Raw genomic sequence first — 24,821 nt, 5'->3', positions numbered from 1 at the left:
TGATTATTGCAAGCGGCTGTTATAGCCATTGTAAATAATTACTGTGTTCTCCTGGCAGAGGCAGTTTTCTCCCACCCCCCTCCGGGAGAACACAATGGCTCTGCAGGAGGGATTCCCCTCTCAACACTGTCTGTGTTTATGGGGGAATCAAGAGATTTTGGGTTGCAGGGAAGAAAATCGCTCTGTCTGTGGCCTGCCTAACTGAAAGCGAGTGTAAAGTCTGACGTTTTTTTTACCTTAATGCATTCTCTGAATTAAGGTAATAAACCTTCAGTATACAGCTCTCCCAGCCTCCCACCTTATACTTACTTGAGCACAGTCTAAATCCAGCAAAGAGCAGCATCTCTCCCCATTGGCTCAGACACAGGGAGCCATTCATTCCACTGGTCACCAGTATAAGATGCATTTTTCTCGCTGGCTCTAAATTAATTCGTTTTATCAGGGGTTCCCTGAGACCTGAAAATTATTTCAAGCGTTTTTTCTGGGGTAAAAAGGATGTGGAGGTCTGCTTTAGAGCTCTGTGTGGATTTACTTTCCTGCTTAGTGATTCAAGACTGGAGCAGGTGGAAGCGGGACACTGAAAAGAACAAGACTTGTGCCCGAGTCCTCACACCTGATCGATTTTCTGCTTGAAGCTCCAAAACGCCAAACAAGCCAAATCTCATTAATTTCAATGGCCCATGTTCATATATGAGCATTCTGTCACCTGAAGCAAAACACTTGTCACTCAAAAAAGTATATGAGCTTCTTTTTGGCATTCAGATGTGCCCGATAGACTTCAATGGTAATGCCTGAAAATGTGTGTTTTACCAGCGTTTTGGCACCCTTTTTCTGCTCAAACAGCAGCTCTCCACCTCTAAACTCCCCCACCTCTCCTTCCCCTGAGGCTGTAAAACTTTTGTAATATGCTTCTAAAATGCATGTAATACACGTCTAATGCCCCGTACACACGGTCGGACTTTGTTCGGATATTCCGACAACGAAATCCTAGGATTTTTTCCGACGGATGTTGGCTCAAACTTGTCTTGCATACACACGGTCACACGAAGTTGTTGGAAAATCCGATCGTTCTAAACGCGGTGACGTAAAACACGTACGTCGGGACTATAAATGGGGCAGTGGCCAATAGCTTTCATCTCTTTATTTATTCTGAGCATGCGTGGCACTTTGTCCGTCGGATTTGTGTACACACGATCGGAATTTCCGACAACGGATTTTGTTGTCGGAAAATTTTATATCCTGCTCTCAAACTTTGTGTGTCGGAAAATCCGATGGAAAATGTGTGATGGAGCCTACACACGGTCAGAATTTCCGACAACAAGGTCCTATCACACATTTTCCATCGGAAAATCCGACCGTGTGTACGGGGCATAAGTGTCCATGCACACTGGCTAAAAAAATCACTGCTTGCACAGGAGTTTTGTGTTTTGCCTGTAGAAGCAGCTCAATGTTATCCTATGTGTCCATGCATATTAGGATCTTTAGGCTCTGTTTCCACTACTGCGAGCTGTTGTGCGACTTGACACATGTGAAGTTGCACAAGTCAAAATCCATGTATTTCAATGGTCCCCGTTCTAATTGGTGCCACTCAAGTCGCAGCGACTCCAAAAAAGGTTTTTGTACTACCTTGTTCCGACTTCGGTGCAACTTGTTCTCCCATGGTTCTCACCAGTCGCATGACATTGCATAAAAAATCGCAGTAAGTCTGTCTGACATGACATCACAAGTGGGTGGGCTCTTCGGGTGACCTCATTGGATGGCCACGCCCCATGGCTACATAAGAGATGTCAGACAGCGGAGGACGTCACAACGGAGGAAGACAGCATCAGGACAAGAGCGGGCTTTTTTGTTTTTAGCGGGTAACCGGCTCCGAGGAAGAAGGCAGCTCTGGGAGAAGACGGTTTGGGGAGAAGACGGCTCAAGGAGAAGATTGCTGGGGAAGAAGACAGTGACGGGAGAAGACGGCTCAGAGCTATTTTTTAATAAATGACTTGTCAAAGACCGGCTCTTGTTTTTGTTTACATTTCACTGCTTTTTTGGTAAGTGGGTAGGGGTATGATATACTCGATACCCATTCACATGGGGGGGGGGGGATTTGGGGGTCTCCTTGTTAAAGTTGGCTTCCAGGATCCGATAAGTCCCCCGCAAGCAGACCCTGACAACCACCGGCCAGAGTTGTCGGGAAGATGCCCTTGTCATCATCAGTATGGGGGCAAGGTGCTTTTGGGTGGCGGGCGCAGAGCCACCACCCCATGTTGAGGGCATGCAGTCTGGTATGGTTCAGGAGGGGGGGGCGCTCGCTCGTCCCCTTCCTTTCCTGACCTGCTGGGCTGCATGCTCAGATAAGGGTCTGGTATGGTTTTGGGGGGACTCCACACCTTTTTAAAAAAAAAAAAAAATTGGCATGGGGGTGTCCCCTCCTAATCCATACCAGATCGAAGAGTCTGGTATGGTCTTTGGGGTGGGGGGACCCCGTGCCATTTTTTTTGTGAATTTTTTTAGCCAGGATTTTTTTTTTTTTTTTTACATTCAGCTGTCAGCGGGGAAGCTGATGACTCATCGGTTGTTAAGGGAGCGGTGGCTGGCTTCCCAACCCACTCCTTAGCAACCAGCTATATACAGTGAATGTGAAAAAAAAAATTGCAAACGCAGATTGTGGTAAAATCGCTGTGAAAATGCTGTAAAAACGCAGAAAGCACAGCAAAAAGCACTGCAGAAATGCTCAAAAGCAACATGCATAGATGTGAATCAAGCCTTATGCCGCGTACACACGACCGGACTTTACGGCAGACTTTGTCCTGCGGACTATTCAATGGACTTTACGACGGACTTTCCGAATGAACGGACTTGCCTACACGCGATCAACAAAAGTCCGACGGATTTGTACGTGATGACGTACGACCGGACTAAAACAAGGAAGTTCATAGCCAGTAGCCAATAGTTGCCCTAGCGCTGTTTTTTGTCCGTCGGACTAGCATACAGACGAGCGGACTTCAAAGATTTGAAACATGTTTCATTTCTAGATCCGTCAAACTTTTGGGGAAATAAAGTCCGCTGGAGGACACACACGATCGAATTGTCCGATGGACTCCGGCCTGCAGGACCAAGTATGCCGTAAAGTCCGGTCGTGTGTACGCGGCATAAGTGAGCATCTTCTGGAGGTCCAAGGTTCACATAGGTGAGTGGAAAACATTTATTTCAGCTGCTCCCAGGAGTCATCATTACATCAGTGGCCTATCCAGGAAATAAATATCTGGATTCTTATACAGTGCCTTGAAAAAGAATTCATACCCCTTGCAATTTTCCACATTTTGTCATGTTACAACATTATAGACCAACACAAAGTTGCACATAATTGTGACGTGGAAGGAAATTAAAAAAGGTTTTCAATTTCTTTTTACAAATAAGTATGTGAAAAGTGTGCATGTGGACTTTTTGTATATTTTTATGTTTATAATTGGTCACTATTATATTTATTCATTCACTGGAGTTTATTAATAATTATATATGTGAGGTTTAGCGCACTATTATTTGTTATACTATCATTATTTGTGGTGACAGAACACAGTTTGAATAGTTGCAGCCGTTCCCCATCTATATATATATATATATATATATATATATAAATAGTTTTTCACATTTAGAGTTTAATCTGTATCAGCGCTTCAGTATCTTTATATTTTGTATTTATACTTAGATTACACACAGGTGGACTCTATTTACTAATTAGGTGACATCTGAAGACAATTGGTTCCACTAGATTGTAGTTAGGGGTATCAGAGTAAAGGGGGCTGAATACAAATGCACATCACACTTTTCAGATATTTATCTGTAAAAAAAATTGAAAACCATTTATCATTTTCCTTCCACTTCACAATTACAGTATGTGCCACTTTGTGTTGGTCTATCACATAAAATCCAAATAAAATACATTTATGTTTTTGGTTGTAACATGACAAAATGTGGAAAATGTCAAGGGGTATGAATACTTTTTCAACGCACTGTATGCAGAGAGAAAATTGTTTTGGTCTGTGTGTCTGCATACAAGTCTGCATGCAAACGAAACTAAAACTCAAGGGCATCCAACGTTGCTTTAGCTTGTAGGACTAAGTATGCCATTTTTGCTTATTAACTTTGGGAGAAAAAGCTTTTAGTAGACTTAAAGCCCTTTCAACTCACTCAACTTCCACACTTTATATTAAGAGAGCTGACACATCATTAGTTTCTGTCTCTTCTAAGGGGCAAATCCTGTCTCTTGGGAAGATGAGATTGTTATCCCAGTGGCTGAATGAAAATCCAGTTACTCGTGACAGTATTTCCTTTTTTTTTACCACTTGTTTAATCCACATTATCTTGCAGTTGTTATATTTAAAATTGTTTTTACATTTATTAATACAATGCTTTGTTTTGAACAGGCCAGTTTTCTAAACCTTTAAAAGACATTGATTCTGATTTTTTGGATAAGCTGGCTTCTGAATATGAGGATCCTGAAGCACTTATAAAACAGGTATGTTAGAAAAGACATTTGGTGTTTTATATAACGCTGTAATGGTGAGCGTCCTAGTCCTTTGTCATTAATTTTGTCAGGAAACCCATCTCCCCATTTTAACATCACACTTTAGCATCTAGCTAGCAGCATGTGACTCCAGTGGCCATCAGCAGGTGTCTGCTTAAAGCTTTAGGATTTTTGGTCATAGGAAACATCTGTGCCTACCTGCTAAAAGAATTTAGAACCCCACCCCTCTACAAGAGTCGTTTACCTTGCTTTGGACAACTCTGGTGATGCTTTACCCAGCCTTTCTCAGTTCCCATACCATCATGCCCCATTCCTACTTATACATAATTAGTCCTTTGGTTAGCTTGTATATAAACTTTATATGGTGTTGTGTATATAACCTTTTACATAATTCATTTTCTGTGGTGTATGGTGAGTTCTCTCTTCAGCCAGTACACTATACGGCCAAACATATATGAATATACCTCCAAATTTGTGTTTCCAATGAAGGATAAAATACATTTTATACAACACTGAGACTTCATTCTTAAGGCAACAGTTTGCAAAAGGCCTTTTTCTGTTCCAGCATGGTCTATAACAGGGATATGCAATTAGCGGACCTCCAGCTGTTACAAAACTACAAGTCCCATCATGACTCTGCCTCTGGGTGTCATGCTTGTGGCTGTCAGAGTCTTGCTATGCCTTATGGGAATTGTAGTTCTGCAACAGCTGGAGGTCTGCTAATTGCATATCCCTGGTCTATAAAGAGTTTGGGGAGTTTAGTATGTTGAAACTTGATAGTGTAAACACAAAGAAAACAAAGAAATACTGCGCTACCTATAGAAAATATCCCCCCAAAAAGCAGCAGTTAAACAGTGAGATGTGCACTAAAATAACTATTAAAAAAGAAATAACCGCGCTAAATATAAGTGAAACACTTGAAGCAATCTCAAAGACTTCCGTGAGGAAGTACATATATAAATACAAAAATGTTGAAAAATATTAAAAATTAAATTATAAAAAGTGCATGGCTCAACACATGTATGTATGAATCAAACATGAGTGTCCATATGTAATATTTGCGAATAAAAATAAGTCCATATATAGTAACAGAAATAAAAATGTGAAGTAATGATCTGAAATCGGTCCAAGAAAGACCCCTTGGGTGAATCCAACCAGAGTCAATGGTGTAAAAAATATGAGTGACAACCCATACAGTATCCGCAAATACCCAATAATTGCGCTTACCGCAAGGCAAGCGAACACCAGCCTGTATCACGTCTTGGTGTGGAGAATCCAGATGGTGCTCTTAGACTGTATACATCGTAGCTGAAAGGATGTAATGAGGACACCAAACTTCCATCTCGTGGACATGTAAATAAAAGGAAACTGGCCATAGTGTAATACTGCCAAACTAATTAAAGTTTAGAAAAGGTAGAAAACTTACACTAGTGCATAAAGATACAGCAGGAAAAAAAAGGGAACTTAGAGTGAACACTAGCAAACTCAGTAGTGAAGATGAGACCCCACACTCCGTGCAAATATTGCGCTTACCACAAGGCAAGCCAACAACAGCTTGTGTTCAGTATTGGTTAACCACACCACACTACGTGATCCACCACCAGGCAAATAATGCGCTTACCGCAAGGCAAGCCAACCACAGCTTATGTTCAATAGCAGTATGAGAGATCCATTGGCGTTCTGGACTACTTGCAGCAGGAACCGGGGGATACAGCAGAGACTCCAAAATGACATCTCACAAGCATGTAAATAAAAAGGAACTGGCCATAGTGTAATACTGATAAAAACGATTTAATAGATAAAGGTAGAAAACTCACATGAGTATGTAAAAATACAGCAAACAGCCGGCCGGCATAGCGAGCACCCGTCCACACTGAAAATGGCGATGACGTCAGAGCGTCAACCTCCCGACGTACGTTTCACCACAAATGGCGTCGTCTGGTGTTTGCTGTATTTTTACATACTCATGTGAGTTTTCTACCTTTATCTATTAAATCGTGGCCAGTTTCCTTTTTTTTTACATGTTTACAAGTTTGGTGTCCTCATTACATCTTTTCAGCTACGATGTATACAGTCTAAGAGCACCATCTGGATTCTCCACACCAAGACGTGATACAGGCTGGTGTTCGCTTGCCTTGCGGTATGCGCAATTATTGGGTATTTGCGGATACTGTATGGGTTGTCACTCATATTTTTTACACCATTGACTCTGGTTGGATTCACCCAAGGGGTCTTTCTTGGACTGATTTCAGATCATTACTTCACATTTTTATTTTCTGTTACTATATATGGACACTTATTTTTATTCTCAAATATTACATATGGACACTCATGTTTGATTCATACATACATGTGTTGACCCATGTACTTTTCATAATTTAATTTTTAATATTTTTCAACATTTTTGTATTTATATATGTACTTCCTCATGGAAACTTGATAGTGGCCTGCACAAACCACTAAGTTCAACTAAATAGCTTTGCAATGAATTGGAATGCAGAATGTGAGCCAGTTCTTCTCATCTAGTATCAGTACTTTAGCTCACAAATGCTCCTTTGGCTGAATGCACACACATTTAAAGAGATACACTGCATGACCTATGCTACATTTTACCACTCTGTTAAGATTGGATGTTTTCAATGTTTAAAAATGTGTTTTTAATGTACCTTTTGGAGAGTAAGAAAGGTATGCCTCCTGTATGTAGTAATATATGTACGAGATTACTGCTTTTTCCCTACTGTATCTGAATGTAAAATCCAAGAAAAACTGTTTGAAATAGAGGGACACACTGCAAAATCTGCTGGAAAGTCTTCCTAGAAGAGTGAAACCTGTTATAGTTGAAAAGTGGGGCCAGTACCATATTAATGCCCATGACTTTGGAATGCCAAATAAACTCCTGACCATTAGGTGTAATGGTCAGGTGTGTGTGTGTCTAAACCACTGAACCTCTGAAAAGCGGTACACATTTGGAATGCTTTCCAGAGACATTTGACAGGCAGTGAGGAGGGGATGTGACCCCTTCTCGCCACCTGTTTTAACCCCATAATTGCCTCAACAGCACACTGCAACCACGTGCATTGCATGCGGTTGCAGGGCATTTGTAGAGCTCACTCGTTTGCTTGAATACCTTACTGCCTGCCGAACACTGCAAGGGAAATAGTTTTTGCTACGTGTGTAAAGCATCACGACTGCAACATGTAAGTACCCCTATGCCCTGCCTGTGCTGCTTGGGGGCGGGGTAATGCTCAACTGCATGTTTGTAATGCCTCTTCCCCAGCGGCAAGTCTAAACAAGCTCTTATATATACAGTATTTATTTATATATATATTTTTTTTAGGTTAGACCTGTAGAGATCATAGTGGTTCTCGTAAAAAGGATTTGTGTGGCATACATTGTATCTATCATATCAAAGAAATGATCAGATATAACAAATTAGCCTGCCTTGTGGGCTTGTGAACACACCTGAGGTAACAAAAAGAAACATTTATGCATAAGAGACCTCTGAACAGAATAGCCATTACAACAGTTTAAAGCAGAAGTTCACACTCTCAACCAAAACTGACTAATTTAAAGCGTAACTAAAGGTTTTTTTTTTTTATACAAACATATCATACTTACCTCCTCTGTGCAGTTGGTTTTGCACAGAGGGGCCCCGATCTTCCTCTTCTGGGGTTCCTCAGCGGCTACTCCTGTTCTCGAATGCCCCCATTGGAGGGCCGCTCTCCCTCGTGGCACTTAAGGTGAAAAACCTTGAGGATTTACAACCCCTTTAATCCTTACGCTGCTAGCATTAGTAAATACGGTAGATAGGAAATTATATCATATTTACTTGTTATAAACTTTTTACATTTCTTAAGTTACTTCCTGGTTTACAGGCCTAGGCAAATGGTGTCATACATCCCAGGAGTCTTCAGGAGAGGAGGAGGGGTTTTATCAGCTAAGCACACTCTCCTGCATGCATTCCCGATCTAAGGGCAGATGGATTCCAGGAAGTAAATTAATTATCTGCCCTTACTCAAGATGGCCATGGCCAGAAATGCTAGGGGGTGTTTTTTAAAGTAATTTCTCAAACTAAAGCATGGAGACATAGATGGGTGTGAGAGTTTGCTTTAAATATTAGAAATTAATTAAAGCGGGGTTCCCACTTAAAAAAAAAAAATGAAAAGTCAGCAGCTACAAATAATGCAGCTGCTGACTTTTAATAATCGGACACTTACCTGTCCCAGGGTCCTGCGATGCAGGGGATCGAAGCCCCGCCCGTCCCCCCCTCCGCTCAGCGGCGCCGGCATCTTAACTGTGGGCTCCCGGCTGTGAAGCGCACCGTCACTGGCCGCGCAATCATCTGGGACCGGTCGCATGTCCCAGATGATTGACAAGAGGGAGGGGGGAGAGCCGATCTCCCTTCCTGTGCCAAGGGAAGTGACGTCAGGAGCCCAGGCACCGAAGGAGGCAGACTACGAGGGACCCCCTAGCAACCGGCATTTATAGGTGAGTCAAAAAAAAAATTTTCTCCAAATGTTTTTTTTTTTTTTAATTTTTTTAAGCACATTAATATTTTTTTCGGGGGGGGCGTGGAACTCCACTTAAAATTGTGTTTTTTGGTTTGTGGTGCTCAGATGCAGTTTAGTTCCTCTTTACAGAAGGAAACAAATGTATAGTTCCATATAGAATAAATATCTTCCAGGATGTCCTAAAAAGAACAATAGTGTATCAAAGAAAACAGTATGGTACCTAGGCCGTGAGATCACAGAAACAAGCACAAGTCTAGATCAGCATTAAGTGTGGCTGAAGAGTATCCAAATGATGTAACTATGATTTCATTTAAATTTTTTTCAAGAGAAAGTTCCCTGTTACCTCCCCCTAAGTGGGTAGAAGAGATAACAAGAACCTTCTTAAACTGTTTGTGTGTGTGTCTTCTGCCTATAAGTAAATAAATACGGTAGTCATATATCACCACCAGATGCTTATTTGTTTTAATTTTCCAAAACCTGTCCCTTTCTTGAACGTCCTCTGTAGTAGCTCATCCAGCTTCTTATTAACAACTGGCAAGTTAAGCAAATTGAGGAACTCTGGACTCCTACTCCTAGGAGCCTTGTCAGTGTATACTTAGATGAATTAGGAGCAGTACATGCTTCAGTTATAGACAGGTTTGTGGCGGACACTGCACATGTAAGGCCTTAAAGGGGTTGTAAAGGTTTGTGTTTTTTCACCTTAATGCATCCTATGCTCTCGCTGCTGTCCATCAAATCCAATGACGCGAGCGCCAGGGGTGGGGCCGAGTCCAGGACTCGATAGCGCGCCCGCAAGGTAACCCCGTCAGGGAAGCGCTTCCCCGAGGGGGCTATCAGATGTGGGGAGGAGCCGCGAGAGCCGCCGGGGGATCCCAGAAGAGCAGGTTCAGGGCCACTCTGTGCAAAACGAGCTGCACAGTGGAGGTAGGTATGATATGTTTGTTATTTAAAAAAAATAACCTTTACAATCACTTTAACGTTTTTCTATTCCTAAGTAAAGTTCCTAATTTCTAGTCAGGTACACACATATACACTATATACAATTTAAACATCTTTAACTACAATTTTTTTCTACAAATTACATTTTTAGGTATTAGCTGAAATAGAAGAAGATGACAAACAGGCCCAGTCCAGCTCAGAGTTTGCTGAAAACATCAGAGGTCTTGAGTTATCAGAAAAAAATATGCATTCAGGTAATTTAGGAAGTGCATACAATTATCAGTTATACTGTGGTAAGTTAGAAAATACTTTTGTTTGACCTAAAAGACACATTATTTCAAATTATATAAAATTATTGTTTATGGTAATTCCTTTTTCACACTAAAGTTAGTCACCCTTTACGTTACATAGTTACATAGCAGGTGAGGCTGAAAAAAGACACAATATATCCCTGTATATTGCGGTCGTTCAGGTGCTTATCTAATAGTTTTTTGAAACTATCGATGCCCCCCCGCTGAGACCACCACCCGATGTGGAAGAGAATTCCACATCCTTGCCGCTCTTACAGTAAAGAACCCTCTACGCAGTTTAACCTAGTTTAAAAGGTTAAACCTCTTTTCTCCTAATTTTAATGAATGGCCACGTGTCTTGTTAAACTTCCTTCCTTGAAAATGTTTTATCCCTATTGTGGGGTCACCAGTATGGTATTTGTAAATTGAACTTATATCCCCTCTCAAGCGTCTCTTCAGAGAGAATAAGTTCAGTGCTCACAACCTTTCTTCATAACTTCAAAACATGTCCTCCAGACCCTTTATTAGCTTTGTTGCCCTTCTTTGTACTCACTCCATTTCCAGTTCATCCTTCCTGAGGACTGGTGCCCAGAACTGGACAGCATACTCCAGGTGCGGCCGGACCAGAGTCTTGTAGAGTGGGAGAATTATCACTTTATCCCTGGAGTTAATCCCTTTTTTAATGCATGCCAAAATTCTATTTGCTTTGTTAGCAGCAGCTTGGCATTGCATGCCATTGCTGAGCCTATCATCTACTAGGACCCCCAGGTCCTTTTCCATCCTAGATTCCCCCAGAGCTTCTCCCCCTAGTGTGTAGATTGTATTCATATTTTTGCCACCCAAATGCATTATTTTACATTTTTCTACATTAAACCTCATTTTGCCATTTAGTTGCCCACCCCATTAATTTGTTAAGCTCTTCTTGCAAGGTTTCCACATCCTGCAGAGAAGTCATTGCCCTGCTTAGCTTAGTATCGTCCGCAAATACAGAGATTGAGCTGTTCACCCCATCCTCCAGATCGTTTATGAACAAATTAAATAGGACTGGTCCCAGCACAGAACCCTGTGGGACCCCACTACCCACCCCTGACCATTCTGAGTATTCCCCATTTATCACCACCCTCTGAACTCGCCCTTGTAGCCAGTTTTCAATCCATGTACTCATCCTATGGTCCATGCCAATGGACCTTATTTTGTAGAGTAAACGTTTATGGGAAACTGTGTCAAATGCTTTTGCAAAATTCAGATACACCACTTCTATGGGCCTTCCTTTATCTAGATGGCAACTCACCTCCTCATAGAAGGTTAATAGATTGGTTTGGCAAGAACGATTCCTCATTAATCCATGCTGATTACTGCTAATGATACAGTTTTCATTACTAAAATTTTGTATATTATCCCTTATCATCCCCTCCAAGAGCTCGCATACTATTGATGTTAGGCTAACTGGTCTGTAATTCCCAGGGATTTAATTTGGGCCCTTTTTAAATATTGGTGCTACATTGGCTTCTCTCCAATCCGCTGGTAACAGTACAGTCAGTAGACTGTCAGTAAAAATTAGGAACAATGGTCTGGCAATTACTTGACTGAGTTCCCTAAGTACCCTCGGGTGCAAGCCATCCAGTCCCAGTGATTTATTAATATTAAGTTTCCCAAGTCTAATTCTAATTCTGTCCTGTGTTAGCCATGAGGGTGCTTCCTGCGATGTGTCACGAGGATAAACACTGCAGTTTTGGTTACTGAAGCCCCCCGATTCCCTCGTAAAGACTGAGGAGAAGAATAAATTCTATACCTTCGCCATCTCCCCATTCTTTGTAACCAGATGTCCTTCCTCATTCTTTATGGGACAAATATGGTCTGTCCTACTTTTTTACTGTTTACATACTTAAAGAATTTCTTGGGATTTTTTTTGCTCTCCTCTGCTGTGTGTGTTTCGTGTTCTATCTTAGCCGCCCTAATTGCACCCTTACATTTCTTGTTGCATTCTTTATAAAGTTTGAATGCTTGTGATAATCCCTCAACCTTTTATTTTTTGAAGGCCTTCTCTTTTGCTTTTATATGCATTTTTACATTGGCGTTAAGCCATCCAGGACTTTTGTTCACTCTTTTAAATTTATTACCCAATTGGGCTAATGCCTTTATTTAATATGCTCTTAAAGTAAACTTATCTCTCCTCCGTGTTTTTTGACACTAAGATTTTATCCCAATTTAAATCTTCTAGCAAGGTTCGTAGTTTAGGGAAGTTGGCTCTTTTGAAATTCAGTGTCTTTGTATTTCCCTTTTGTTTCCTATTTGTGTGATTTATACTGAAGCCAATTGACCTGTGATCGCTGTTTCCTAAATTGCCCCGTATTTTCACATCCGTTATCAGGTCTGTATTGTTGGCAATTAGTAGATCTAGTAACGCTTTATTTCTAGTTGGTGCGTCTACCATCTGACCCATGAAATTGTCCTGCAAGACATTTAGAAACTGGCGAGCATTAGACGAATGTGTGGTTCCCTCTGCCCAGTCTATGTCTGGATAATTAAAATCCCCCATTCTGATAACATTTCCCATCCTTGCTGCTAATCCAGATTGTGATAGGAGGTCCACCTCCCCCTCCCCCTCCCCCTCCCCCCTCAGGTTAGGGGGCCTATAGCATACTCCCAGTATTATTTTCCTCTTAGCTTTAGCCCTTTGGAGCTCTAGCCATAAGGATTCCACCTCCTCCCTAGCTCCCTTAGTGATGTATATATATATATATTTATTTATATATCATATTTAATATTTTCAGGTGCAGCTCTAGGCTCCTTTCACATATTTACCAGGCCAACCTTTTCTTCTTTTTCTAAAAAATAAAATTCTAGTTGTTTTTAGAGCTCCATATTTCAAGTCAAACATTAGACACAAAAACGAATTAAGACCACTTACTTGTTCCCTTCCCTTCAGCTGGGCACGGACAGGGCATACTGTTCAGAGCCCAAAGAAAAACTGTTTTATCCTGTGAATCCTGTGCGGGAAAAGCACCCCTGTTTTCAGCTGACAATGCTAAGCCACTGCCTTTCAGTTAGTAGCAATGTTGTCAGCATGCTATATGTGGCCCTTCAGTTGGCCATTGGGCTGCCGTTTAGGTGCCTGATAGGCAGCCCAAATTCCAACTAAAAAAAAAGCATATGTCAGACTGACAACAATTCAATATTGCAGCATTGCATGTGACATTCTGTTATTCATGTGAAAAATATCCAATTCAGTTTAAAATCAAATGGTAACTCACCAGACAATTGGACCACAAGTTATATATCTCCAAAATTGTGATAAATTTGGTTGACTCTGTATTATCTGCATCATTGGAGCCTTACTTTTTCTCTTTTTTGGATAATTCCTGAGGAACTATCCTTGATTACCTGGATGAAGTGGGAATCCAAGGGTTGATAATTTTGCACTCTGTATTTGCTACACCAAATTATACTGATCTCTAATCATCTGGGCGCTGACTTTCTGGTGAGTAGCAATCCATATATATTGCTGACGGCTATGTCCACGTGATGGTGAATTCTCAAGCCTGAAGCTGCAGTGCCACCTTTTGGATTTATATCACTATAAACCCTATATTGACCTCTAATAACCTGGGTCTAATTGTCTGGTGAGTTGTCATTTCATTTCAAGGTGAAGGGGATATTTGTACATAGATGAACATAAGATGCCAAACAAATTGAAAGATAAATTTAGGGTTTACAAACACTTTAACACACATTAGTAAGATTATTTACATGAAGCTAATATCCTTTACATTTAAAGCAATTGAAAAACTACACATTCACTTTAATTAACTTTTTGGATTTGTCTTTGTTGTATGTAAAAAAAAAAAAAAAATGCATTCACTGAGTTTTGTAGTAGCTACTCTGCTGCACTCTACCGATAGATATTTTTCTGAAGTGTCTCATTGGAGATTTTGTTTTATAGGAGATGGCAGCCATGAATCTATAAGCTTTTGTTATATCGAAGTGGAAGAAAGCTGTAGACAAAAACTGCAGCAGTGGGAAAAAGAACAAGAGAAACATAATGCAATGAAAAGAGAGGCACTTATTGCTCAAAAGGCGGTCTTTGAGAAAGAAATCCAAGAACAAGATGAAAAGAGAGAAAATTGGAAGAAGGAATTTGCGAAAGAGCTTTTGAAGCTGAATACCCTTCAAAAAGTAAGACAGGGCTTAAAGTACTGCTTGCTGTTGCATTAAAACGGACAAAAATACATCTTTTTCTACTCTTTGTAGTGTTTTCAAGAATTTTTAATAAACATTTCTTCGAATGAACCAAGTAGGTCTGCTCAGTAATACTGATGCTTTATTCCATAAAAATACCTTCAGATCTAAATAGTCTAGTCTTGCCAAACAAATCGGCAATTAAAAGAGCCAAAATGAGCAAAGTACAGTAGTCCATACCAACCAGTCAGGGTAGTGTAGTTAGAATAATAAAATGTATGGCTCATTAACTGCTCTGGGCTGCTTCATTTTAGATGTCCCATTAACCACTTTAATACTGGGCACTTGCACCTCCTTCCTGCCTAGACCAATTTTCAGCTTTCAGTGCTGTTGCACTTTGAATGACAATTGCGCAGTCATGCAACACTACCCATATGACATTTTTATCATTTTTGAGCGGCAGATAGAGCTTTCTTTTGGTGGTATTTAATCACCACTGGGTTGTTTTATTTTTTGGTAAACAAATGAAATAAGACTGAACATTTTTATTAGTTTCTGTTATAAAATTCTGCAAATAAATAATTTTTCTCCCTTACTGATGTGCACTGATGAGGCTGCACTGGTGGGCACTGGTGAGGCGGCACTAATGAGGCTGCACTGATGAGTCAGCACTGATAAGCTTCACTGATGGACACTGATAGGCAGCATTGATGACACTAATAGGCGGCACTGATAAGTTGCACTGATTGACACTGTTGGGGCTGCACTGATGATCAGTGCCCTGATTATTAGTGTAAATATGCCCTGTCAGACTTGCCGGTTACCAGCTCTCCTCTCACAATGTGACAGCGCGTGAGGAAAGGAATGCCGATAAAAGGCAAGTTTGTTTACATGTGATCAGCTGTGATTGCACACATGTGATCACATAGTAAAGGGCTGCTGTAATTGGCCCTTTACCTGGATCTGTGATCAGCTGTATGTAAAGGACACAGCGACCACAGAGCGTGCCCGATGCATGCCCCAGGGGAGGAGTGTTCTGGGAGGATGCCCATAGAACAACAGAGCCGAGCTGTGTCCGTCTTTCACCTGTGGCGCAGTATTGAAGTGGTTAAAGTGTCACTAAAGGCTAAACTTTCGTAAGGGAGGGTTATGGCCTGTCATTTTTTTTTCTGCCATCTGTGTTCCCTTGGGGAGATTTTCCTTCCTGTCCCATAGCCAAAACAGGAAGTGAGAAAAAATCTCTCCAAAGTGAGGGAATTTTAGGGTGTCACCAAGATTACCAGAACTTGGAAGGTTTCCCCTCTGTTACTATTCTGATATCAACCCAAATTTGGGATTTTCTTTTACTTTCACTTTCAATGGTGATGGTAAACATGACAAATAGTGAGGGTGAATATCCCTAAGGGGGGCACAGAGACAGCAATAAAACCTGACAGGGGTTCCAATTCTTCTCCACTTGTCTTCACTGTTTTGCCTTTTAGTTACACTTTATGCAGGGGTGTACCTAGAGCATTTGGCACCCCGGGGGCGGATCCTATATCTGGCACCCCCCCCAACTTTAAAATGTAAAAACACCCCACTGTGCCCCCTGCATACTTCTGCAATATCTCTTTGTCACTACTTTGTACCCCCTCTCCACAACTGGGCCCCTTTACATTACACAGCCCCCCTGCAGCTCTGGACTCCTTTACATTACACAGCACCCTGCACCTCTGGACTCCTTTACATTACACAACCCCCTGCACCTCTGGACCCCTTTACATTACACTGCACCCTGCACCTCTGGACCCCTTTACATTACACAGCACCCTGCACCTCTGGACCCCTTTACATTACACAGCACCCTACACCTCTGGACCCCTTTACATTACACAACACCCTCCACCTCTGGACCCCTTTACATTACACAGCACCCTGCACCTCTGGACCCCTTTAAATTACACAACCCCCTGCACCTCTGGACTCCTTTACATTACACAACCCCCTGCACCTCTGGACTTCTTTACATTGCACAACCCCCTGCACCTCTGGACCCCTTACATTACACAGCCCCCCCACCCCTCAGCTCTGGACCCCCTGCACATTTTACAGCCCCCCCACAGCTCTGGGCCCCCTGCACATTACACAACCCCCCTCAGCTCTGGACCCCCTGCACATTACCCCCTCACCCCCCCACAGCTCTGGACTCCCTGCACATTACCCCCTCTCCCCCCTCCCCACAGCTTTGGACCCCCTGCATGTTGCATAGCTCTGCCCATTCCTACCTTACTCTGCACTTTCGTATTAACAAGATAAGGATTGATTTCTAGTACCACCTAGCAACCAATCACCTGTTACTCCTCCAGCATTTCCCGTCCTCTATTCAGCGCTGCACCACTGTCTCTATCTCTCCCTCCCCTGCTGTACAAGAGAGCGAGAGACAGTGTTTTCTTTCTCCTGCTCTGGCGGCCGGTCCTGTGTGTCCCCTGGGTAGTGGTACAGTCCGCACCTGACCCGGGCACCCCTGCACCCTGTCACAGCTAAGCTCTCCCTGTGCTGTCATCGTGTCACATCGTCGCTGCCCTGCCAAGCACGCCCCGCTGTCACTGTTTCATACAGGGGAGAATGGGGGTGCCGCCTGACACCCCCCCTGTGTGTGGCACCTGGGGCGGACCCCCCCCCAGTTAGTACGCCACTGACTTTATGTAACTTTGCACAAAACCAGGTTCATGTGTGAGCTTAATACACTTACTGCAAGTGCTTTACAAAATAAAGAAATCCAAAGGAAAAAACAATGATGCGTTCAGTTAACAACAGCCCAGATTGTGATGAATACAGTGTAAGACATAAAATTCTTGCTTTTTTCCATGTGAAGATTCAACCTATTTCAAACCAGCCTTCAAAAGCAAATACAGACCAATGCAACCCACAGTATTTCCCTGCCATGACTACATAAATGTATACATTTTTGTTGGTGGTTTTTCTTGTTTTTATCACTCCTTTTTTTTTTGAGCAAATGCTCGTTAAAAGTAGTTGACATTTCATTGTTTATCGGCAGAATTTAATTGATCCTAGTACAATTCTAATGATTTAAACGAACTCTGCCCTCAATTCTCAAGTAGTTCTACTCCAAGTAGTTCTAGGCTACTTACCAGGAATGCTGATTCAACTTATTTTCCCTGGGCACACAGAAGTTGTACTACTATCAGCTAAAGATGTATGCCAACACCTTCAGTTGCTTGCCCATGGGGTTAAAGTATAATTGTTCTTAAACTCTAACCTATATATCTGTATTTGGTTCTGTGACCTTTGAAAAAGCCATTATGCAGTTTCATTTTCCTAAAGCTAAATGCTTTTTACAGGGTCATGGTCTGCATTCTCCTGGTTTTGCAAATGCTGCTCCTTCAGCCCAGTGCTGGACTCCCTTCTCAAAACAGCAGCAGTTACCGGTGGACAAATTCTGCTTATTCATAGAAAAATAGGGTGTACAGTACTGACAGGTCCAGCAGACTGCAGGGCATTTTACGAATAACAGAGACTATCTGCAGGAAAGCAACAACAGAAATGCCTAATTGACAGTAAAATTGCAATTAGATTCCAATAAAAAAAAAACTTCAGTTGAAAAAAATGCATTGGCTGCTATTGCTGACAACTCCATCTGTGTATGATTATTTATTAATTGTCATACTGGTTCCTTAGCTAAAATGTTAATTGCTGACCCATAACAAGCAGTTTGATCAGGATTGCTGACCTATCTACATGCTTCTTTGTCCCAGGTCAGTAAGTAGCCAACCAAGTAGTATTTTTAGAAGGATGTAACAACCTTCATGTTTCTCCCAGTACAGATTCCTATTAACTTAGCTTTACATCATTGGATTGAACATGGCTGAGTTAAGTTTTGCTATACTTAAAACATCCTGCTCTTATTTCTATGTATTCTGAAAGTATAATCAATTTAATGACATAGTCAAAAAAACGGTATATGCAACTAATGTTCTCTGACTAATTCAGCATTCTAAATAACAAATTTAAATGTTATTTCTTCAAGGAGCAGCAGGAAAAACTAGATGCAGATTTAAAAAGAAAGAATGATGCAATGGCAGAAGAACTTAGATACCACCAGGTAAACTGTATAGGAATAATAAAGATGAAGGAATGTATGTTGACTCTAGTTTTCAATTCAACAATTTGATATGGATGCTTGTCAAAGAATTAAAAATGTTAAGATTAACATATATGCTGCCTCTCGGCAGATGGGCCTTGGCGTCCAGCAGCCGCATATTTGCGTGCAAATAGAGCTGTGCCAAGAGCGTGGGCCCTGCGCGGTCCCGACACAGTTACCATTGGCTAACAGCCAATCAAGGCAGTAACATGACCATAAGCCCCGCTAGATCACTTCAGGCTTGCCCCTTTTGCAGGTATAGCTATGTAAAATATTAAAAATAAGTGCATATACTGTTTAGAAACCAGTAATACACTGTCTTACCCTGCTCTACACATGCTCAGTTGCTCTCCATTTTTAGGCACTGCCGAGTTTCTAGAGGCTGATCTTCTTACAGCCTTAAAGCAGAATTAAATCCTCCTATCCTTTACAGACAAGGAAGCTGCTTCTGTTTGATCTGCAACTGCCAAGGTGCTGCACATGTGATCAGCTATGACACCAGCCATTTGATGGTTTGACAGTTTGGTTGAGGACACAATCAAATCTGACAGTTAGCATTCCCAACATTCGAGAAATGCAACTGTTTTTTGAATCCGTTAAATCAACAAGTTTAGTTCTGCTTTATGAGTCACTGCTGGGGCTCTGGGCTCCAGCAAAATGTCAACCTCCGGCAAGAAGAAACAGTAGCAATGCTGGAGGCAATTTACAGCATGCTCTAATTATGGAAGAATAATTATTAATGTGGAATGTATGTTCCTTGCGAAAGAACATTATCAAGTTGTAATGGGTAAAGTTCCACTTTAATTCACAAAGCTTACACACCAGGATAAGGATTCTAATATTCTAAAAAGTGACAGTTATTTTCACTTCAGTGAGGTTTGAAAATTAGTCACGTGGATTGAAAAAAAAGATATATATTATGTGTCTGTGTAAAACCTCATAGAGCCTATTGCATGAAAACAGAGCCTTCCAATGCAGTGGAATATTGTATAGTGTATCATCACTTTCCTCTTATATGTGGCATAAGTGTGTGTGTGTTTTTTAATAGATATGTATAATATATATATATATATATATATATATATATATATATATATATATATATATATATATATATGTATATATAATCTCATAGCTATGTCTTCAATCTAAATTGCTATTTTGAAAATATGTATACTAAGTGATTGCAATATATAATGTTGCACATTGGTAATGTCTACTAAAACACACACTTGTAGATAGATAGATAGATAGATAGATAGATAGATAGATAGATAGATAGATAGATAGATAGATAGACTTTTTTTATCTTCTTGTCTATGATCTTTTTATTTATCTTTTATTTTTCTATGCATATGTTTTAAGAACCTAGTTAAAGAAATGGAAGCAGAGTTGGTAAAAGAGCAAAACATTTTTAAGGAGCAGAAAACCAAAGCTAGAGAGTATATGAAGGAACTACAGAATAAATCAGCTGTTAAAATCCAGGCAGCTTTCCGAGCACATCGAATATACAAAATTTACGCACCTGTTCTAAGAAAGAAAAAGGAGGAGTTGAAAAGAAAAAAAGAAATGCAGGAGAAAATGGACCAGGAAAGGAAAGCATTGGAAGAAAAAGTAAAGCTGAAACTTAAAGAGAAGAAACAGAAAGAGGAGGAGAAAATGCTCAATGAGGAGATTGCAAAAAAGAAAATAGAAGAAGCCAAGAGACTAGAACATTTGGAATTGGAGAGGAGACAGAGAGAGTATGAGAAAAAGAAAACAGAAGAAAAACAGAGATTGGAGAAAGAAAAGATCCTAAAACTAGAAGGAAAAAAGAAATCTGAAACTTTAATTAGCATAGATGCTTCCCACAATGAAGGTCTAGGAAAAATAAAGCATGAACATTGCAATCTTTGTCTGGAAGTAACTGAGAAAACCATGGAAGACTCTTGTGAGAATAGACAAAAACAAGCAAAACACAGTGAAATGGTTGAAATGAATATTGAAGAGTCTTATAAAGAAAAAATACTAGCAAAGCAATGTGAGGTGCAGGAGCAAATACATTTCCATGGGTGTGCAATTAGTATCAAAACAAGAACTGATTTGGAATCAGAAAAAAAGGCAAAAGAAATCATAAGTAATAACTTATCTAGCCCTGAAAACAGTTCTTTAGCAACTAACAGAGAGTCTGAAATGAATCGGGACAATGGAGCATGTGCCATGCCTACTCTAATACCCAGGATACAAATATCTTTACTAAAGGAGACTGCTGAGGTCAGATGCAGTGAAACTGAACAGGGTGGACAAGCCAGAGAAAAGAACACAGGCAATGACCTTCAAAATAAGTCCCCAGCTTTACCCATGACCTCAAGACCTCTTGTTCTACCAGATCACATTGAGGAGAAGAGGTTAGCTTGGATTAAATCCTGTAAGCCATGGTCCACAATTTTGAGAGAAAACCGAAATATTAAAGCCGTTAGAAAGACAAGGCAAAGGAAAAGCTCAGCAGCAAAAAACATTCCTCCAATAAATACAGCCCTCATCCTGAAAAATGGTCCATGGAATGACCTGCAACAGGTAAGACTTTTCACAGTTTTAAAGTTAACCCATACTTAAGATAAATTATTGCAATTAATAGTATACCTGCATGCACCATGAAGTGCAAGAACATACATTATTGGAAACTTCTAAAATAAGCCTCTGGAAACATCTCAGCCCAACCCAGTGTTTTTCATTTTTAGTCATCTTAGTATGAAATATTGCATGTATTTTATGTTTGCCTCTCACAGACAGCAGAAAAAGGTCTATATTACAGCTTTCGCTGTTCTTTAGGGTGATTCACTAAGGTTCTGTTTTGATCCAAATAGCTAAAGATCATATGCATTCAGGTGATTCACCTCTGTATCTATCCTAGCAGATATGAAGCTCTCTACATTAGTCAGTTGTACAGAGACAACAAAACAAGTGTCATGAATCTACCCATTGTTAAAAATATGTTGGTGAATTAAAGTGGTTGTAAAGCCTAAACATATTTTATCTTAATGCATTCCTTGTATTAGGGTAAACAATGTTTAGGTGTCAGCATCCCCCTTCACACCCCCCCCTTTTACTTACCTGATCCCTCATTCCATCCAGTGCCGTGCACGTCTGCAGCTCTTCTCTTCCCTCTCTTCCGGGTCTCACTAGCTTTGCCGGGGCACCGAGAGCCATGGGCTTTCATTCAAAATCAGTGATGAGGGAGCAGGGGGTGAGGGCGGGGCCGAGTCCCGCTGTCTGTGTCAATGGACGCAGCAGCAGGGCTAGGGAGTGAGCACGCATGAGTTCCCCCATGAGAAGCGACAGAGGGGAGGGGCCAGGAGCTCCGGCAGGTGAAAAAAATAAGGGCAAAAAGAGGAGGGCTGCTCTGTGCATTTCCATTGCACAGATCAGGAAAGAATTTACATTTTTGTTATTTAAAGTGGAGTTCCACCCACTTTTACAACTCTTCAGCATCCCTCACTAAACTGTGCACTGTAAACAAATTGGATATTTTTTTATTTTTTTTTCTCAGCACCTACTGTATATCTGCTGTATTCATTTTTCACTTCCTCCTCCCTGGCCGCGGCCCATCGCATCATTTCCTGTTTGCAATGCCTTCTGGGAAGGGGCGGCAACTTCCTCTGAAACTGCCGTTGCTATGGAAACCTGACCTGAAACCTATTACATTGCTTGTGCTGCACTGAGCATGTGCGAGATCTGGATGAGATCCAGGAAGAAATACAGTCTGGCTTCAGATGCCCACACTTAAGATGGCCACGGCCTGCTGTAAGTTTATAAAATAACAAACTACTGCTATAAACTACCAAAACAGACCTTAGTTTACGGACTAACTTTACTAGAATACATTAAGCTTGTGTATTATAGGGGTATTTTTATTTAAAAAGTATAATTTCGGCCGGAACACCACTTTAAATAACAATCACTTTAACGGTTTTATATAAAGAAAGCAATATACCAATCTGTTTGCAACTTGTAAACCTTCCAAAGGAGATTTGGCTGAAACAGTTGTACTTTATTTCTTTTTCATACATCATGGGACACAGAGTTAGGCTAATATGCATTACCTACTGGGTTATACGCCATCTCTAGGTAATTGGACACTGGTAGACAAAGTCTTAGACAGGAAGTGATCCCCTATTATAACCCCTCCCATACAGAAAGTACATCAGTTTTTTACCAGTGTCTGCAAGGTGGATGTTCACGTTTGTTTGAGCTTTCTGAGCTCCAGGTCTCTAGTTCCACAAACGGTTCTTAAATCAATCATTTGATTGACCGATCAGATCCATTTGACACAGGCTCTATATGCTTAGATAAATGGTAAGAGCCTTGCAAAGAAGACACAAGATCCTACAAGGTTTTGCCTGTAAAGCGACCTCAGGGCACTGGACCCTGCAAAGTGGAATCCTGGACACCACAGGGCTAAGGGATTCCTGCAGGGTGCTGTACAGGTCCAAGGGAGTGGACCCTAAACATGAAAAGGGTACCCGGTCTTTGAAGGTCCTCAAGTGACAAGAACCCGCTGTGATGGGTGAAGATTGGGCTCATAGTTTCTAAGCTGCCCTGCGCCTGGACAGGTAAGTGAAACCCCCTTATTTACTTATTGTGGGGTGTCCCAGTGATTGTAACAATCAGTCAAGCTAGCTTGTCTGGCTGTTTTTTACCTGTATGATGGTGCACGACGGTGCGCCATTTTGCCTCTTGGTTCACCATGGTGCGCGTGCATTCGCAAGAGTGCTGCTGTGCTCAGCAGTTTGGTTGGCGGCCATGGCGCACGCGACTTCGCCATAGATGTTATGCGCACTCGAAGCGGCACATGCGCAGTAGCCTGATCTGGGCGCACGAAGATTTGCATTATATGCGAATACAGCCGCACCTGTTCGCCGGTACCGCGCAAGTGCGTGTGCACGCACGCGCAGAACCAGCTTATTTAAGCTATGTATGCCAAGCATGCGGTGCTTCCATAAGGCAGCTGTGGGACACAAAGCAGGCTCTGAACCAGGTGATTTCAGCGGTTCATTTCTCCCTATCCGGGTCACGTGAGTCACCAGGTGTTGCTTGGCAGGCTAAGGTGCTTAGCAGGATTGTTGCATAGGGGCTTGGTGAGCCCTATTAAAGGGTCTCCCTGCTGAGGTGTGTTAATACTACACCCAGCTACTCCCTTTTTGTGGCTTATAAATGTCTTCAAAAAAGAGGAGTGGGACTAACACTACAGGAAGGGCACACCTATGTCGTCATTAGCTTCTGATGAACCTAGTAGTATCCCTAATGTTGTATCCCCTGAAAGACCAGAGGCTTCCGGGCAATCTGAGCCGCTGCTCCTATCTGGTATGGTGCCTACAGTCAACGCTGCTGCTTCACCCTTTATCACCAAGGATGAACTGTCCTCGGCCCTAGCTGGGTTAGAGCACAGGATTGCTGGCATGATTGCCTCCATCCAGGGTGGCAAGAAGCGTGACAGATCCCCCTCCCCTGAGCCTCCTAGTTTGGAGCAGGAATGGGTTGAGGATGGGGAAGAGCTAAAAGCTCAGGATTCTGTGGTGGGCCTGGCAGATGAGTCTGCTTCTGAGCAATCTAAACAAGAAGATATCCAGTTAGTGTCTGCCTCTCAGTCGCAGAGGCTTTTGATCCAGACTCTCTTCCCGAGATGGTTCATTCTGCCTTTAAGTTTCCTCTTACAGAGGTTACTGAGCTCCCCTGGTCCTCTTTGGGGTCCCTGAGGCCTCTTTAGGCTGCACAGGCTTTACCCTTACACCCCTGTTGGAACAGGCGGTGTATGCCAATTGGGAACATCCTGACAGGATTTTTGTTTCTCCTAAGAGGTTTTCCCTTTTATAGCCCATGGATGAAATGTTCATTAAGAAGTGGAGCATGCCAGCCATAGATGCAGCAGTCTCTTCCTTAAACAAGAACTTAACTTGTCCAGTAGATAATGCACAAGGCTTGAAAGACCCTATTGACAAGAAACTGCAGTCATTATTAAAGGCTTCCTTTTCTTTGGCCAATTCAGCTATTCAGCCAGCTGTTGCAGCAATTGGTATCTGCCAGTCCGTAAAGGATCAGGTCAGACGGCCTGAGAGGCCTAACCAGGTGGATGATCTTGCTCAAAATAAGCCAGATATTCCTGTTGATGCCTTAAAGGATTCAATACAGCAGGTTTCTCGTTTGGCTCTCTTGTCAGTACATATGCACAAACTTTTGTGGCTTAAGAACTGGTCAGCCAAGGTTCC

General features: G+C 41.7%; 1 protein-coding gene across 1 annotated transcript in view; it reads left to right on the top strand.

The window, feature by feature from the left end:
• Positions 1–24,821, top strand: part of LRRIQ1 (leucine rich repeats and IQ motif containing 1) — a 318,462-nt gene that overhangs the window by 18,047 nt on the left and 275,594 nt on the right. Inside the window, exons 3-7 of the mRNA XM_073620214.1 lie at positions 4,416–4,507; positions 10,118–10,220; positions 14,200–14,432; positions 18,463–18,537; positions 19,942–21,132. Of these exons, the coding sequence (XP_073476315.1) occupies positions 4,416–4,507; positions 10,118–10,220; positions 14,200–14,432; positions 18,463–18,537; positions 19,942–21,132 (1,694 nt within the window). The remainder of the gene's footprint in view (positions 1–4,415; positions 4,508–10,117; positions 10,221–14,199; positions 14,433–18,462; positions 18,538–19,941; positions 21,133–24,821) is intronic.

Source organism: Aquarana catesbeiana, linkage group LG03, assembly GCF_042186555.1.
Source record: "Aquarana catesbeiana isolate 2022-GZ linkage group LG03, ASM4218655v1, whole genome shotgun sequence".
NCBI classification, from domain to species: Eukaryota; Metazoa; Chordata; class Amphibia; order Anura; family Ranidae; genus Aquarana; species Aquarana catesbeiana.
Note: the sequence above shows the minus strand (reverse complement) of the source record. Positions and strands in the feature narration are given on the sequence as shown.